Source organism: Periophthalmus magnuspinnatus, chromosome 11, assembly GCF_009829125.3.
Source record: "Periophthalmus magnuspinnatus isolate fPerMag1 chromosome 11, fPerMag1.2.pri, whole genome shotgun sequence".
NCBI lineage: Eukaryota > Metazoa > Chordata > Actinopteri > Gobiiformes > Gobiidae > Periophthalmus > Periophthalmus magnuspinnatus.
In genome coordinates this window covers 18,311,635-18,326,918 of record NC_047136.2, presented here as the reverse complement: position 1 = coordinate 18,326,918, position 15,284 = coordinate 18,311,635, and the positions used below count along the sequence as shown (strand labels likewise).

The 15,284-nt window shown below is 38.8% G+C and overlaps 1 protein-coding gene across 3 annotated transcripts in view; it reads right to left on the bottom strand.

Moving 5' to 3' along the window:
- The window catches only part of phf14 (PHD finger protein 14), a 105,908-nt gene that overhangs the window by 56,354 nt on the left and 34,270 nt on the right, over window positions 1-15,284 (bottom strand). For 2 of the 3 annotated variants that reach the window (XM_033975211.2, XM_055225394.1), the window contains exons 13-15: window positions 7,557-7,663; window positions 6,306-6,437; window positions 3,708-3,870 (exon numbers count right to left, since the gene is read on the bottom strand). In XM_033975211.2, coding sequence (XP_033831102.1) covers window positions 3,708-3,870; window positions 6,306-6,437; window positions 7,557-7,663 — 402 coding nt within the window. The remainder of the gene's footprint in view (window positions 1-3,707; window positions 3,871-6,305; window positions 6,438-7,556; window positions 7,664-15,284) is intronic. The other variant, XM_055225395.1, reaches the window with a different exon arrangement.

Genomic DNA, 15,284 nt, shown 5'->3' with positions numbered 1-15,284 from the left:
GGGTTTCCGAACCTTTACAAAAACACATTAACCCGAAGTGGCACAGAAGACAGATAGACAAGGGGCTCAGGCATTACTTTTCCTCCTCTCCACTGCACGGTTTGTAACAGAGATGTGCCCTGTGCAGCAGCAGTATAATACTTGTCACGATAACACATTTTGAAGTAGTATATATCGCTACAGAAAAATGTTATGATAAACGATAACACTGAAACTACCACTAACTTAAAAATCCTAAAACAGGATAAACAGAACCATGGCCTTTGGAAGATTTGGAGTTGTTGATTTTCATTCCAGCCACTTCACACCTGGCTACAATCTATCCCAGTGTATGTTGCAGGTCCTGGTTAGATGGTGCCATCAGGAGGATGGAAAAGCTCTCGATTTGCCTTTCAATCTACCTTCCTACCCTCACCTACGGTCATGAGCTTTGAGTAATGATTGAAAGGACAAGATGGCAGATACAAGTGGTCAGAATGATTTTCCTCTGAGTGGCTCGGCACTCCCTTAGAGACAGGGAGCTCAGTCACACAGGAGGAGCTCGGAGTAGTGATGCTGCTCTTCCACATCGAGAGGAGCCAGGCTCAAGCATCTGTTCTGGATGCCTCATAGATGCCTCCCTGAGAAGGTGTTCCAGGCATGTCCCACCAGAGGGAGACCCGGCGATGACCCAGGACATGCTGGAGGGGCTGGGTTTCTCAGCTGGCCTAGGAACGTCTGTCCCCCAGAGAGCTGAAGGAAGTGTGTGTGGAGAGGGAAGGCTGAGCATCTCTGCTCAGACAGCTGCCTCTACGACCCAGCCCCGGATGGAGATAGATGGATAATTAAACACTTTAGTAGTGAGTTCTAGTATCTATAATGGGCCATAGATGCTAATTATTCGACCAATTACAACTAAAAAGTTATTATATAGGTTTAATAACGCAAAAAAAAAGAAAGAAAAAGAAAGGAATAAAACAAAAGAAAGAAAAGTGCACAAAAAAGGTACACTTGATAATTATTGAGCCTGAAAAACGATTGTTCATCAAATATTGAGTGATAAGTCGTTAGTGTCAGGCATTACTTTTCCTCCTCTCCGCTGAGCGGTTTGTAACAGAGATGTGCCCTGTGCAGCGTCAGCACTGCCTCCCCTCCTCACACTGGAATTGTCCAAGTCCCAGCAGAGAGGGGGGCAGAGCAGGGCAGAGGGGGCACGATGCTGACAGCGGGAGACAAAGAACCCTCCGCCGCCACAGCGCTGTCAGATATCCATCTTCAGAGAGCGTCTTGAGCGAGCGAGTGAGCGAGGAGCAGCTCCATATCGCAGGGTGATCAGAGCGTGGGGGCCCCAGATAAGTCCCCTCCAGCATAGAGAGGGGAGAGGTATGATACTGCGGTCTGCACTCAACATCATACTTCACCAGCTAAAACTGCAGGAAAAGATGTGTGTTTAACAAAACTGAATTGTTTACACAGGTGGGTAGTACTTCGGTTAACTTTGGAAAGTGCTCTGAAAAGTAGAATTTTATTAGACACTATACTTTTACTCCTAGTTGAGTACTCTATTGAGTTACTCTATTGAGTTAAGGTTTTGATTTCACATCCCATAAGTCACAAAAGCTTTAGGCTGCTAATATTAAATTATTTGAATATTTGAGTTTCTTGCACTGCTCCATCAGATGAATTTATTTTGCTCTATCCTATAACACAGTTACTCTTATCTCAAATACTTGAGTAATTTCTGGGAACACTATTTTAGATTAGATTATTAGTCATAGGGACTCTTTTTTTAATGCAATTTTTGGTTACTCTACCCACCTTTGATGTTTTTTTTTTCTAAAGCTCTGAGCAATAAAATATAATTTTCAACAATACTGATAACCAGTAGCTTGAAGATGTGTTTCAACTGATAAAGTAAAACCGATAATAGATTTTAAATGAAATTAAAAATTAAATGTTTTTAATTACGGTAGTTTTTTCGCTGTATGGGCCTAAATGTGACTAAAGTAGACCATATAATACATATAAAGCCTTAAAAATATGACATTTACAAATATAAAGTAAGTACTGGGTTGTAGCCTGCTCATATAATACCTCATTTTAAATGCAGTTTTATTTATTTTGTTTTCTTTTTATTAAAAATATGCTTTAGATGAGCGTTATTCTATCTGTGGGTTTCATGCATGTTTTGTGCCACACAGAGGGAAAGGGGCAGACCTGCAGCACTGTGGCTGCTCCATTAACATGAGATGGATTCTGAGTGACTCAAACCTGTGAATTGTGAATATAGACAGTGAAGAAAAAGTTAGTGAAGAGAGGTAGACACATACAGTCTTGTATGCAGTTCATCTGCATTGGACTGTTTTGGTAAAAGTGTCTGCGTGACACGTGTTTTCTCATCTGCACACGGAGCACATGGTTAAAACAGCGGCTCAAACAGGCAAACTCCTCTTGGGGCACCTCTTGTCCTCTTGTTTGATAGAGAACTAAAATCTAAAGTTTGAGCCTGTCAGCCTGATAGGATCCATGTCAAGCTACAGCGCTAATGCACAGACTGTCACGGCTTTTCATTTTGTGAAACAAGTCATCTGAAAGTGAAAACTTTCAAAGCGGTTTCACTGAAATTTCGCCAAAAAATGGGAGTACGTAACTCCAGTTTTGTCGTCCCTACACTGGCTCCCAGATGCATTTAGAAAACATTTCAAAATTATACTGATCATTTTTACATGTTTGAATTCACTGGTTCCTCAGTACTTGTCACAGCTGCTGCAAGCCTTATCCTCCTTCCAGAGCCCTCAGGTCTGCAAATCAGCTCCTCCTGACAGTGAAGGCCAAGCCTTTTCCATGGTAGCCCCTAAACGGTGGAAAGGCCTTCCACTTCATGTCCGCTCTGCTCAGTCTGTGGACCATTTTAAAATTAAGATGTAGCCCTTCTATTTACGTTGGCTTTTAACACAGTTTAGAGGTGCTATCTTGGATTTTAAGGGTTTCTTTTTGTTTTCTTTTAGCACACTTAGTTTTATTGTTCTGTGATTTAAATGTCTTTGGTACTTTATTGCCTGTACAGCACTTTAGTCAACTGATGTTGTTTTAAATGAGCTTTATAAATACATTTGACGTTGACATTGACACATTGCTCTCTGCCTCTGACCCGGGCCTGCTGTGCGTGTAGGGCTGAGTGAGGGCTATGAGGGACAAAACCTTGGAGAAAAAGTGCCTGCATCAATGTATTGTGGGCTTCTAATTTTCAGATCATATTACTGGGGAATTTTTTTTATGAATGGCATTATTGGTGTGACATCATAATTACCATTATCTGCCGATAATTATCGGTGACCGATATTATTGTGAATTCCTACTGTATACAAACCGATTTGACGTGCCTCTGATAATGTTTCCACTTGTGTTTTTTCAAACTCTTGAAATCAGTGCTGTGATGTAAATGAGCAGCCATTTAGGTCTTATGTGATTGAAGTGCTGTTGCTCACATGTTATTTCTGCTCAGGGGAAAAGTGTCACCACCTTGGGCAACTTTCTGATAACCTTTAACAGAGTCTAAAGTGAGCCGCAGCTAATTATTTGTAATCAATAGAGATCAATCCATTAGCCTGCCCTGCCACAGAGACGCTAATTAGAGCGCACAAGGGTGGAATCCCAACTGCTGTGAGGAAATCATTGTAGTCACAACAAAAGCCTTAAAAAGAACAACGCACGTTGTTGATACATACGGAGCTTCGGACCTGGCTCTTCTTGGGCTCTGGTGACATCTCCTGAGGGATGAATTTGATTGGTCCTTTGATTTGCCTCCTGGACCTCTTGGTGCCATCAGGGAGTGTCGCCATGGCGATGTCAGCCTCGTCACTACTGGCTTGGTCACACTCTGAACATTGCCTAAACAGTGGAAAGACGGTAGTTTTCTTATATCTGGTAGTCCAGTTTTTGGACAGATTATTACAATTTGCAAATGCATGCATTTCACATGTGAGTATCTAAAGAAAATATAAGAAAATGCTATTTCAGTAATCTAAAAAGTATGGTTTAATATTCAACATCTAGCTGATATAAAATCATTTTGGTAGAATTTGCATTGTGTGATGTCTTTTTATGTTTTATGTTTGTTTTTATGTCTTGGATAACCAACCAATCTGCAGTAATTATTGTTTGTATTGTATTATTGTTTTCTTCTTTTTGTATTTGTGAGAACCATGTTTGTTATATCACTAATAGACCATGCATTTCTCTGATTGGTTAATTCGCCTGCCAGTCACGATTGAAAATTGGAAAAACGGCACGGTTCCACAGTTTACAGAAGCATGACCATGGAAGCACTGACGTCTTTATTGCATGTTGGTAAAACAAGTTCATACAACAAATTGCAAATGCTGCTTTAATGTTAGGGGTCCAAAAGTCTGAAAGTTTGAGATTTCTCAGTTTCTCAGACAATCCAATCTCGGTTTAGAGCACCCCAAATTTCTCTTTGCAAATCCTCCAGGCCATTACTGATAGCACAGCCATTGCGTTAAGATGCCCTCTCAAAATAACTGTAGTATTTTTCACACATCAGCTCTGTAATTATCCGATTATGAGTCTACAAATGTTGTCATCTGCACTTGTTTAAATGTCAGTCAATGGAGAGCTTTGTGCTCATTTCAGTTTGAACTCAAACCAACGCGAGGATGTTAGAGACAAACTGTGTAGCCCAAACAAAGCCACGTTGTGTTGTGAGAGCAGCAGCTGTGCTTTTTCTTCCTCTCATTTCCACAGCAGAGTTAGCGTGATGCTAAGTGACAGTGGGCTCGGCTCTGGAACGCGTGGTGGGGCGTGTGGAGAAACAGATGCTGGATCTCCTTGCACTCAGATAAAGAAGAGGCCAGAGAATTTGACATTTCCACCATCTCAGCACCTTCATCTGATAAGCTCGACTGCTGCATACTACACCCAAATGTCACATGGTAGGAAAACACTGGATTCCATTGGCTCTCCTTTACTAGAGTGGTATGGTTTTGTGGATGCTAATATAAATGTAATCTTACAGATACCACAGCTAGAGAGAGAAAATTCACTTTATATTGCAATTCAATAACTGAATAAATCTAGTTCCCATAATGGATAATGAGTTTAGTTACATAATATTAGTTGCACAATGAATTAACCATGGCCATATTATATTATTGTCCAGCCTACATAGGACATACAACAGCACCATTAGTGTATGTGTAAGTGAATCTGGTTATTTGTTATTTTTTCTACTCTATGCCTATCCTGTTGTGAATTTCTTCCATTCCTTGCATAATACAATAAAAACAATTATTAAAAAAGCAAAACAGAGTTACAAATTGGTCATATGCAAGATCACAAAATCATCCAAATGTCATATGGTGTCAAGACACAGGAATCTGAACCTCTACTGGAATGATATGGTTTTGTTGATATGAATGGATACCAAAGCATTAGCTAATAGTTAAATGCAGGGGCAAGATGAGACAGACGAGACACAAGATAGGGTCCAACAAACAAGATTTTGAAATCATTTTCAATTCAATTCATAATGTTAGCAACAGGCTCAAAGATATGCGACTTTTCACTTTAACACTTCATTTAACCACTCACAAAATTCTTGCCCCATCCCTAGTTAAATGTACTGCAGAGTGGTTTGTCAATTCTGGCATGAATGCAGGACAAATTGAATTCTGATTCAGAAATGATATCTGTGTTGCATTCTGGTGTAAGTGTAAGAATTAGGAGTTTTTGGATGAACGAATGCTTGGCAATGGTTGCAGGAAGGCTTAGCATCAATAAATAGCAAACAAATAGCTATTTTTCTCTTCGCATGTGGCATCGGCAGTCTGAAGTCCGTCTGAACGAGCACTTTTGTAACAGGATAGTTAGTTTCTCTAGAAACAAATTCAAATATTATACATTATTTGTGCTGGTGTGGGGTTTTAAACATGCTCTTGAGTACTTTTGGAATTTCATGTTTTAGAACTTAAAATAATCGCCAATTAAAGAACCACAGTATTTCACCGCTTCAGTGCTCCTCATACTGGGAACCGGTGCAACTCACCTCTACTGGAAGCAGAGGCAATTACCATGGGGAAAACAATTCTGTGAAAATTTGGTGAATGACTCGGAGGCAAAGTTATATAAAGGACTACTGAAACCAAGGAGAATGATCCGAAATACAGCCCCAGGTATGTTTTTGATGAGGGAACAATGTTATAACGTGGTTAAAAGTTCAAAATAGGTGTAAATAAGTGCAAAATATGTGCCCTTTAAACAATTTTTAGTCATGTCCTATCCCCTTGACGTGAGTATTTGCTCCTCACCAGTAGCTGTTCTTGGTCTTCTTGGGCATGCGTGTGAGGGGGGGCTCCAGACAGCCCAGGTGGTAGTACAGCTTACACGTGTCACACAGCACCAGCAGGTGTTGGTCCTGGTTCTTCTTACAGATACCACAGCTGGAAAGAGACAATTCACTTTATTGATTTATTTGATTGGGACAATGCATGCTAATGAACAGACATGATACAACGCACATTCCACTCACTGCACATTCCACTCATTGCACAGCTCCCATTATTGCACCATACACAATATTGCACATTCCATTCATTGCACAATCCCCATTATTTCAGTCAGTTTGGCCATCCATTCAAGACAATTACATTTTATACTCACCCCTTCATTTGAGCATTAAAATAACTGTATGTGGGAAATTATCTCAGACTTACCAGGAGACTATTCCACAGTTTTCCACCTTGGACAGATAATACATTCTGACCAAAGATGGTCCGTCTGTGGCGGATCAGCAGGTCACTGGTGGAGGCTTGTGTGGTCCTTGATAAATTTCCTTTATATTTAATGTACTCATTTAACAATGGTGGTGCGAGGGAGTGTAGGACCTTGTAAATTAGGCAAGCTCTTTTAAGGTTGACCATGTTGTTAAAGTCCAATAGTCTATACTTTTTCAGAACGTGACAGTGGTGGTGGGAAATGTTTTTTTAATCAAGTATTTTATAGATGTTTTCAATGGTTTTAAGTGATGTGGGGCAGGCAACAGACCAAGTAGATTAACAATAGTCTATGTGAGACATAATCATAGAGTAGGAATAAGTTTTAGCAGCACTCATGTTTAAGCTATTCCAGATGTGAAATTCTGATTATTAAATTGAATTACCTGGGACACTTTTTAAGTGACTTTTTAAGGACAATGTTGTGTCTAGGATAACTCCAAGGTATAACTCCACTTTCAGTTGCATTTGTTTAATAATTCCATCAACCAAACTGAACAGTGAGCTTTGTTTATAGAGGTGATAGAAGGATTATCTCTTCTCCAACATGTAAAGCCACTGCCTAACATTTTAGGCAAAAAAAATAGACTACAACAAAAGCATGTATTTTTGCTTTTTTGGTTCTTTTTTTTGTACTGAAATTTTTTTCCTTTGGCTATAATATTCCACACTATGGTATAAAATGCATCCATCTCCATGGAGAATGTTCCGAAGTATGGTTTTAACTTGCAACTAAGATACAAGCTTAATATGTGTTTTATGTAATGTACAAAATTGTGTGTTCACCTGTAGAGAATAGCTGGGAGGCTGGATGACTTGCCCGGGCTTCCTCCTTCTTTCTTATTGGGCTTTCTTTCCTTTGGAGCTTTCAGAACGGCCGGAGTATTTAGTTTCTGACAAAAACACAAAGATATTTCCATTGATGGTTTTCAAATTCACGAATAAGATGATGTCATAGTGCCAGATGGGGACAAGAACCAGTTTTCCCTATTGGTTACACTCTTACTTTGCTATGAAATTACAAAATGTAGAACCTGGTCATTTACATTGACGACTAAATCCTAGAAATTAATATTTAACAACAGAAATCGTCATTTTAACAATATTCATTTTGGCTGACCCCCATCTGTAGTAAACTTATGCAATATTTAGATTTTAAAGTTCATACACTTGACCTATCCGTGTCCCCGGATACATGGTAAACATGTTCATATCAAATATAGCTTTTACTAGTAAGAGTCGTAAAGCTGATTTATTCTTCAGTACAAAAAACAGAGATGATGGCCAAGTTGTTATAATTTGGGTTTTGGTTCTCAAAACGATTATCCTGTCAGAAAGCAGAATGAGCCTCACATGAGTCTCTTTTGGGTTGACAGTTTCAATGCTGAAAATCCAGTTGGTTTAAAACTGGATGCTCTCTGATCTAAACCCTAGCACCTATAACCAATCATTAATCAGTTCTAGTACAGCCTCTACAGCTTATTGAGTGAATTCTGGAGGTTCTGAGCTTTCATGTGAATTTTATATGTCCTCTATAGCCTCATTTCCACTGGTTTGCTTTGGTGGGGATCGGTGAGAGCAGCAAGTGTATCCACTGTCTAAAGTGACCCCTTTGAGGGGTCCAAAGTGGACCCAGGAGGGTACTAGCTCCCAGAGGGATCTGGGGCTGGTACAGTGGCGTGGTTAACGACTAAATGAGATGACTGGACAATAGAGAACACAGAGACAGGCGTAAACAATTTGGCAAAAGGCAGGCATAAACATAAAATAATTATTTCTCATCAAACACTGACTTATGATAAACCACTGTACTTCCAGTTATGGCAAATTAAACGTTGAGCTGACATGCTCTGCAAAACAAAGCTACCACAAATGCAACATCTGATTCCTGTTTATGGATGCACGCCATTTGCGTGTAAAGATCGAACATATCATATTCTAGTGCATTTTGTATCTAACATGAGCCAAACCCTCTACGTTACATAAAGAGACACTAAAATGTGGCACAGAGGCGCAGAGAAATGAAATAAATACAGAAAAACTGATGATAAAAAGGAAGACATTTTGTGATTATGTTAGTCTCATCTCACAATGGAATTAAAAAAATGTCTTTTTGAGTTGCTGAGATCGACCATACAATTATGAGTATAATTCAGGTATGATTTAGATTTGATTTATTAAAGAAACCATGAGTTATGTCTGGGTGACGTCAGTGTCTCACTCTCTGGACCCAGAGCTGGAGCCTTGCTTGGGACATGGAAGCACAACCCGCTCCAAGATGGCCCCATACAAACTATGCCAGTGGAAAAGAGGCTTATCTGTAGGTTTAGGCATCGGCAGCCCTGATTCAGTTGTGATTATAATACCTTTTTTAAAAACAGTAAGACTGCAGGCTTGATATAGCTCCTTTAAATAATATTTGTCTATAAAATGCTGTGATGTCATCTGAAACCCAGCAATATAAAGTGAACATTTTGGTCACTATTGGAAAGTAGTTGTAGAAGCTATCTGCTGTGTCAGTCCCATTTCAACTGAATAAGACATGGTTGTAGTGTGACAAGCCTTGGAGCTGGGGTAGTCCAAGTAGCAAAAAAAAAAACAGTTACATAGCAGAGGTGAGGAGTGGCAGCAGATAGCCAGTTTATTCTCCCCTAGCGTCTTGCGGTGAAATGCTGCCACGTAGGTTAATTAGAAAACTTATCTGCCAGGGACTGGGGCTGCCACCAAACAGACAAGGCTTTTCTCCCCAGCGAGGAGACTCTAATCTGGGCATGCTCGCAGTGGCCCGGGGCACCTATGGGAAGGTGTCTGTCCACAGGGAGGTGATACATGAGGGCAGGGTGACCAAACGTACAGGGTGGTGCTGGAAGTGTTTGCAGATATGGAGGTGCTTTAACACGCTTTATCAGACAGACAGAGGAAGTTTAAAATGGAGATTAAAAGAAAACAGTCGGTACTAGATTGGAGCTGGTGGCTATTTGCTAAGGGGTACTGTGTCCTCCTGAGAAACTCTACTAATGCCAGGATGGTAAAAAGAAGATCAGAATCGGCTCATTGATAGAAAAGTGGAAATAAAGTTCAGACTATCAAGTCTCAAAATTAAAATAAAGGTATTGAGATATTGAGAAGCATATGCACCAAGCTGTAACTGGCAAAATTACAAAGATTTTTTTTTTTTTTGTCTCCGCTGTACCGTCATAGTTTGTGTTACTGCTCAAAATTATAAACACCACTTTTAAAAATTGTGTGTAAACGTGGGATAATCAAATACACGCAGGCATTTGACATGGGTGATGTTTCATCTAGTGAGACAGTATTGTTATTACAGACCAGTGTCTCCATATCTTATAACATTTTCATTATGTATACATTTTTCAAAACCAAATTTTGGCAGCAGTAACAATTTGCTTGTATATATATATCGTATTGCTATAATGAGAAATTATTAATATAGAATGTACTGCATCGGATCATGAAGTATCCTATGATTACTAGCCAACTGGAACAATGGCTGGAACAATGTTTTTTTTGTACAAAACCTCTTATATTCTTTACTACAAAAACATTGACAGTTACAATATTAAAATGTGAGCTCCAGCAAACGTTTCATTTCTGAGAAGTGTCTATCTGGCGTCTTGCAGTTTCAGGAATAATCCACTGTGTCTCCCTGTAAAGCCTGCTGTGTCGGAGGCCGTCTGATCTCATATCAGATTGGAAGATGCTGAAGTCTCAAACTTGTTGGGGATTCATGTGGCCTGGAGCAAACTGATTTAGTGGACTATCGGCTCTTATGATGGGATAGAACAGCTCAGAACACTCCTAGCAAAAATAGCTCAAATGGCTTATGGAACAATAATGTCACCAATAACACTAAAGAAAGACAGACTAAATATTTAGCTTGAAGAATATGGTTACAAAACTGTGGTATCAGTGTGATTTTACACTTAATTTCCCAATAAAAGATTATGTACTGACATTACTTTTTTCAAAAAATACTGCCTCAGTGCCACTCAGTCTGAATGTTGAGGGGAACTATGAGCAGCAAAACAGACATAATATGTTTCTTTGATTTATATTGCTTCATTTCTGTCCATGGAGCTATTGTTTTTGCCGCACAAAATTTATTTCCTCAACACATGTATTCAGAACATGTTATTTAAGGAGAGAAAGGTTCCGTTCAACTGTGTCTGATCCTGAAGTCTGTATCAGTGATAAATGGGCGTGTTGTCTGCAGTGTCTCTGTGGTTTAACTGGTTTCACCGGAGTTGTAGACTTTTATATTTATTATTAAGCTGTAGCAGGTCTTTCACATTTTAGATGTGTTTTGAGCTTTTACAGAAGAAAATGTCATTGCACACTGTTGATACGCATACACCTTTGCCACTCACTAATAAAGTTCCAAAAGTTGCAGTGTCATCTGCATAACCTCTATACAGGCAGAGCTAAAAACAACCAACAGATAAGTAGATTACTTTGTGCTTCATCACATATTAAATTGAACAGCAGTCAATAACTAAATAACACAATCGTGAATTTCTGTCCTCTCTTCCACACAATAATGGCACTATTGAAACCATCCAGTGCAACAATGGACTGCAGTGTTTCCCAAATATTTTGTTAAAACTATGGTTCAATGTGTAAAGTATAAATGTAACTTATTGACATATTATGTCAGTAAGTTTACTGTCATAACTTTACATTTATACAATGAGCAACAATATCAAAATTATATATATATATATATATATATATATATATATATATATATATATATATATACACACACATATATATATACACACATATATATATATATACGGTATGTAAAATATATGTTTTATATATATTACATACATACATACACACATACACTCTCATACACTACACATTTTGGATATTGGCTACGGTTTGATTAGGCACTTGTTTGAATGGCTATAGCTGAAGGAGCCGAAGAAGCAAAAGGTGTTGCTGTCGCTCCACTCACACAGCATGTTTGAGAAAGCACAAACACAAGCACAGAAAAGTCTAAATTGCACCATGCAGACTTTGCAACTTGTTTGCTCTTAAAAAGTGTCACAAAAATACTTTGCCAGACCCACACAAGAAAGCTGGAAATGTGTTAATATTGAGTAAAGTCCAAAACAAAAACAAATGGCATCACACAGTACCTCTTTTTTCTCATGTCAGTGACAACTGTGTAACCTTGTGCAGCAAGATGGATTCCAGTGATATTTGTGAGTTCGCAAACTCACAAGGATCCATCTTGGCACGTCCCTGCTGGTACTATAGGGTCCAACAGGTGGTTGGTGCACGAATAACAGTGCAGCATTTAGGTTTATGTGGAAGCCAAAGGCGAAGCGCTCAAGTGAACCTTGTTCCTCTGTTTTGACGCGTCGACCAATCAGATTCAATTGTCATGACGTTTCGCCTTTTCCAATTGCTTTCAGTGAGAGTCATCCCACATTGATAATGTGTAGAACTCAATTCAGAGCGACACACAAATCTGGTGTGAGCCAGGTTAGCAACTGTGGAGATGTGGATAGTGTACATAGGACTCTCTCACAGTCTGGGTCAGCTGGAGGGATCCAGATATGGAGAGCGTGGGTAACACCTATGTCACTGCAAAAGGCTCAGAACAGCGGCCTAGGCTATAAATGCACCAATAGACTTTGAAAACTACAGTGAGTGCATTTCATTCAAAGCAGATTAAATAAATTGATGTACATCGTTTTGTATTTGTGGATTAACTGCTCTGTCTTGTGTTTAAGGCTGGTATAGTTCTTAATTTTAATAAAGAACAATTTGAACAGGGAGTGGTTATATGAGTATTTCACAGTTTAGCAATGGATACCAGTTCCTTGCTGCTGTGATTGAAGCATTATATTTATATAATTTAGAGAAACATGTCAACAAGGTAAATACATGTACTGTAATGTCTTTAAAAAACAAAAAACAAATGGCAAGAGAGATATGTTCAATCAATGCCATACTTACAGCTTAAGCAATGAAATCTCCTTATACACAAGCAGGTGGCAGAACCCTCCACGAGAAAAGTTACATAGCAAACCCTTAACTTCCAGGTCTGTCTTTTGGGAGTAATGTTTTGAGTTTTTTGTGATTACGTTGCCAGGTGTGTTAAACTTCAGCACAACAGCAGCAGCAGCACTCACTGGGACATGAATCATTAGTGCGGACGTGGCGGTGGGCTGACAGATCTGAGCGGGGAGATGCGTGTCGAAGAGATGACACGGAGGCATGTGGCGCAGTGACTGATGTCGCTACTTAAGGCCAAGCATGTTCATAATGAGCTGATTTATGGTGGTCATTGTGGTTTGGGAGGCAGGCGCTCTCCCTCAGTCGTGTCCATCCTCTCCACACCATTATCATTAGGGCCATTTATCTGCACTGCTGCGGCACTTTTAATGAGCCTTTTACATTCACTTATACAGTAGGCACTAAAGCGCCTCGTAAAGAGATAGACTGTCCGCTGTGTCGCAATGGATAGATCTCAAACTAAGGAGAGAGAGAGAAGCACTCAAACGTATCCAAACTGCTACTTTTTTAAGCTGCAACTACTACTGCACACTTCAGATTTTCATAATGCAACCAGTACTGTCTGCTACTACAATCATTAAACTACAAAAGCACGTACTGCAAGTATGTCTTTTTCTCTCATCCAAGCAACAGCTCTACCACCACAACTACTGCTCCACTACTGTGGACCTCTATTAAACTTGGACAAACTTGATTGATTCAAAGGGTACTTACTTACAATATAAGAATAGTTCTTAAAGCTGGGGTACCAGATTTTAAAACTGTAAAAATTGCTACTCAAAGATGTCAAGCCAGCTCTCACAAACCTGTTGTCAGAAAATATGCACAATAGATAGTTCCTCCAGATAAGGTAATCCTGACCAAGCCTGGCTCAACATCTGTGGATGTATCACCGGGTGCAACACTCTAGCATCATCTACTTCTGACATCTCCATGGCGACTTGTACTCCTTGGAATTGAAGGATGGGTCAAATGTAGAGAACACATTTTCCTACAGAGACAATTAAGTGTACCTTATTGGTATCTGATGATTACTAATTTGATAAGGTAGTACTAAATTATCTGGAAACACAAAACAAATGTGTTAAGTAAATTGTTACTTAAAAACTCTTAAAAATAAATAAAATGTATTATAATTATTAAAGAAAATTTGAGTCCAAGTCAAATATGGGGACAATACAAGCATACAGGGTTGTACTCTGGGTTATGCAACACAACTACTAACTACAAAATAAAATTCAATAGCTTACTCATTGTTGCATTTACTCAAGAAACACAAGTTATTTTCTAACTTTAACATTTGCTACGCTTCTCTTTTTAGCAGCTTTATAATCCAAATGAACATACTGCACTGTAAACATACAGATACCAAACCATATAACATAATCATTATCAGGCACAAAGTAATCCTAAGAATTAGTCTCAAAAGTCTGTCTGGTCTCAATCTATTTCTGTCCAATGCATTTCAGATTCATTTAATAAACCATCAGGCGTTATCTATTGTTCCTCATCGAAGCAACCGGTAGCTATGGGAACAAAATCCAGAGACACCGTTTGTGTGCGCAGTCGGCTCGGACTTCATAGAGGATGACAGGTCAATCAGTTGGCCCAGAATGAGTGGATTTTTATAAACAGACGTGCTCCTGCTCTCAGCCACGGTAAGCCATGTGGCATGCTACTTACAATTTGGATAACTCTCCATCACGATTTGTTGTTTGGCTAAAAAAGGAATGATTAAATACAAGACTTCCACAAACTTTGCAATCATAAAGTGACGCACAGAACAGTCGGTCTGTAAGTTATGAGTTATGAATTGAGGCAAACAAATGAAAGTCAAATTCTATGTATGATACTGATACAGTATCATACATAAAATTTTTAATATGTTTATGATAGTTTTACCAGGTCATCTCTCACTTACTCTAGTTCATGGATTGTGTCAAAGCTCTTGAAGATCTTTAAGGAATATTTGTATTAAATATCTGTCAGCAAAAGCCACATCCATTGTCCCATAAAGCATGTGATTTAATGTTTAGCATAAATATATATTTAGATTTTTTTTTTTAGGGATGGACCATATATCATATCCAGTATCGGTATGTATCGATATTAATTTGGTACTGCCCCAGTTTCTATATGCCCATGTGGCATTCCCAGTGTGTCCTCAGTGCATCAGATTTGTCTTTCTGGACAGACTCATATAAATAAAAGGGACATTATGCTAAAATTATTTTATATCCGAGATGAGGACATTTTGTTATTATTTTAAGAAAACGAAAAAGAAAATTTGTGATCTTTACTTCAACTTAAGCTAAATATTAGTATCTGCAAATATTGGTTATTGACCACAGTGGCCCAATATTGGATAATAGTATTGGCACAAAATATCCAAATTGGACTATTTCAACTAAATTAGAATTAGACTAAAACAAATTATTTGATAAAATTATAACTGGGCAT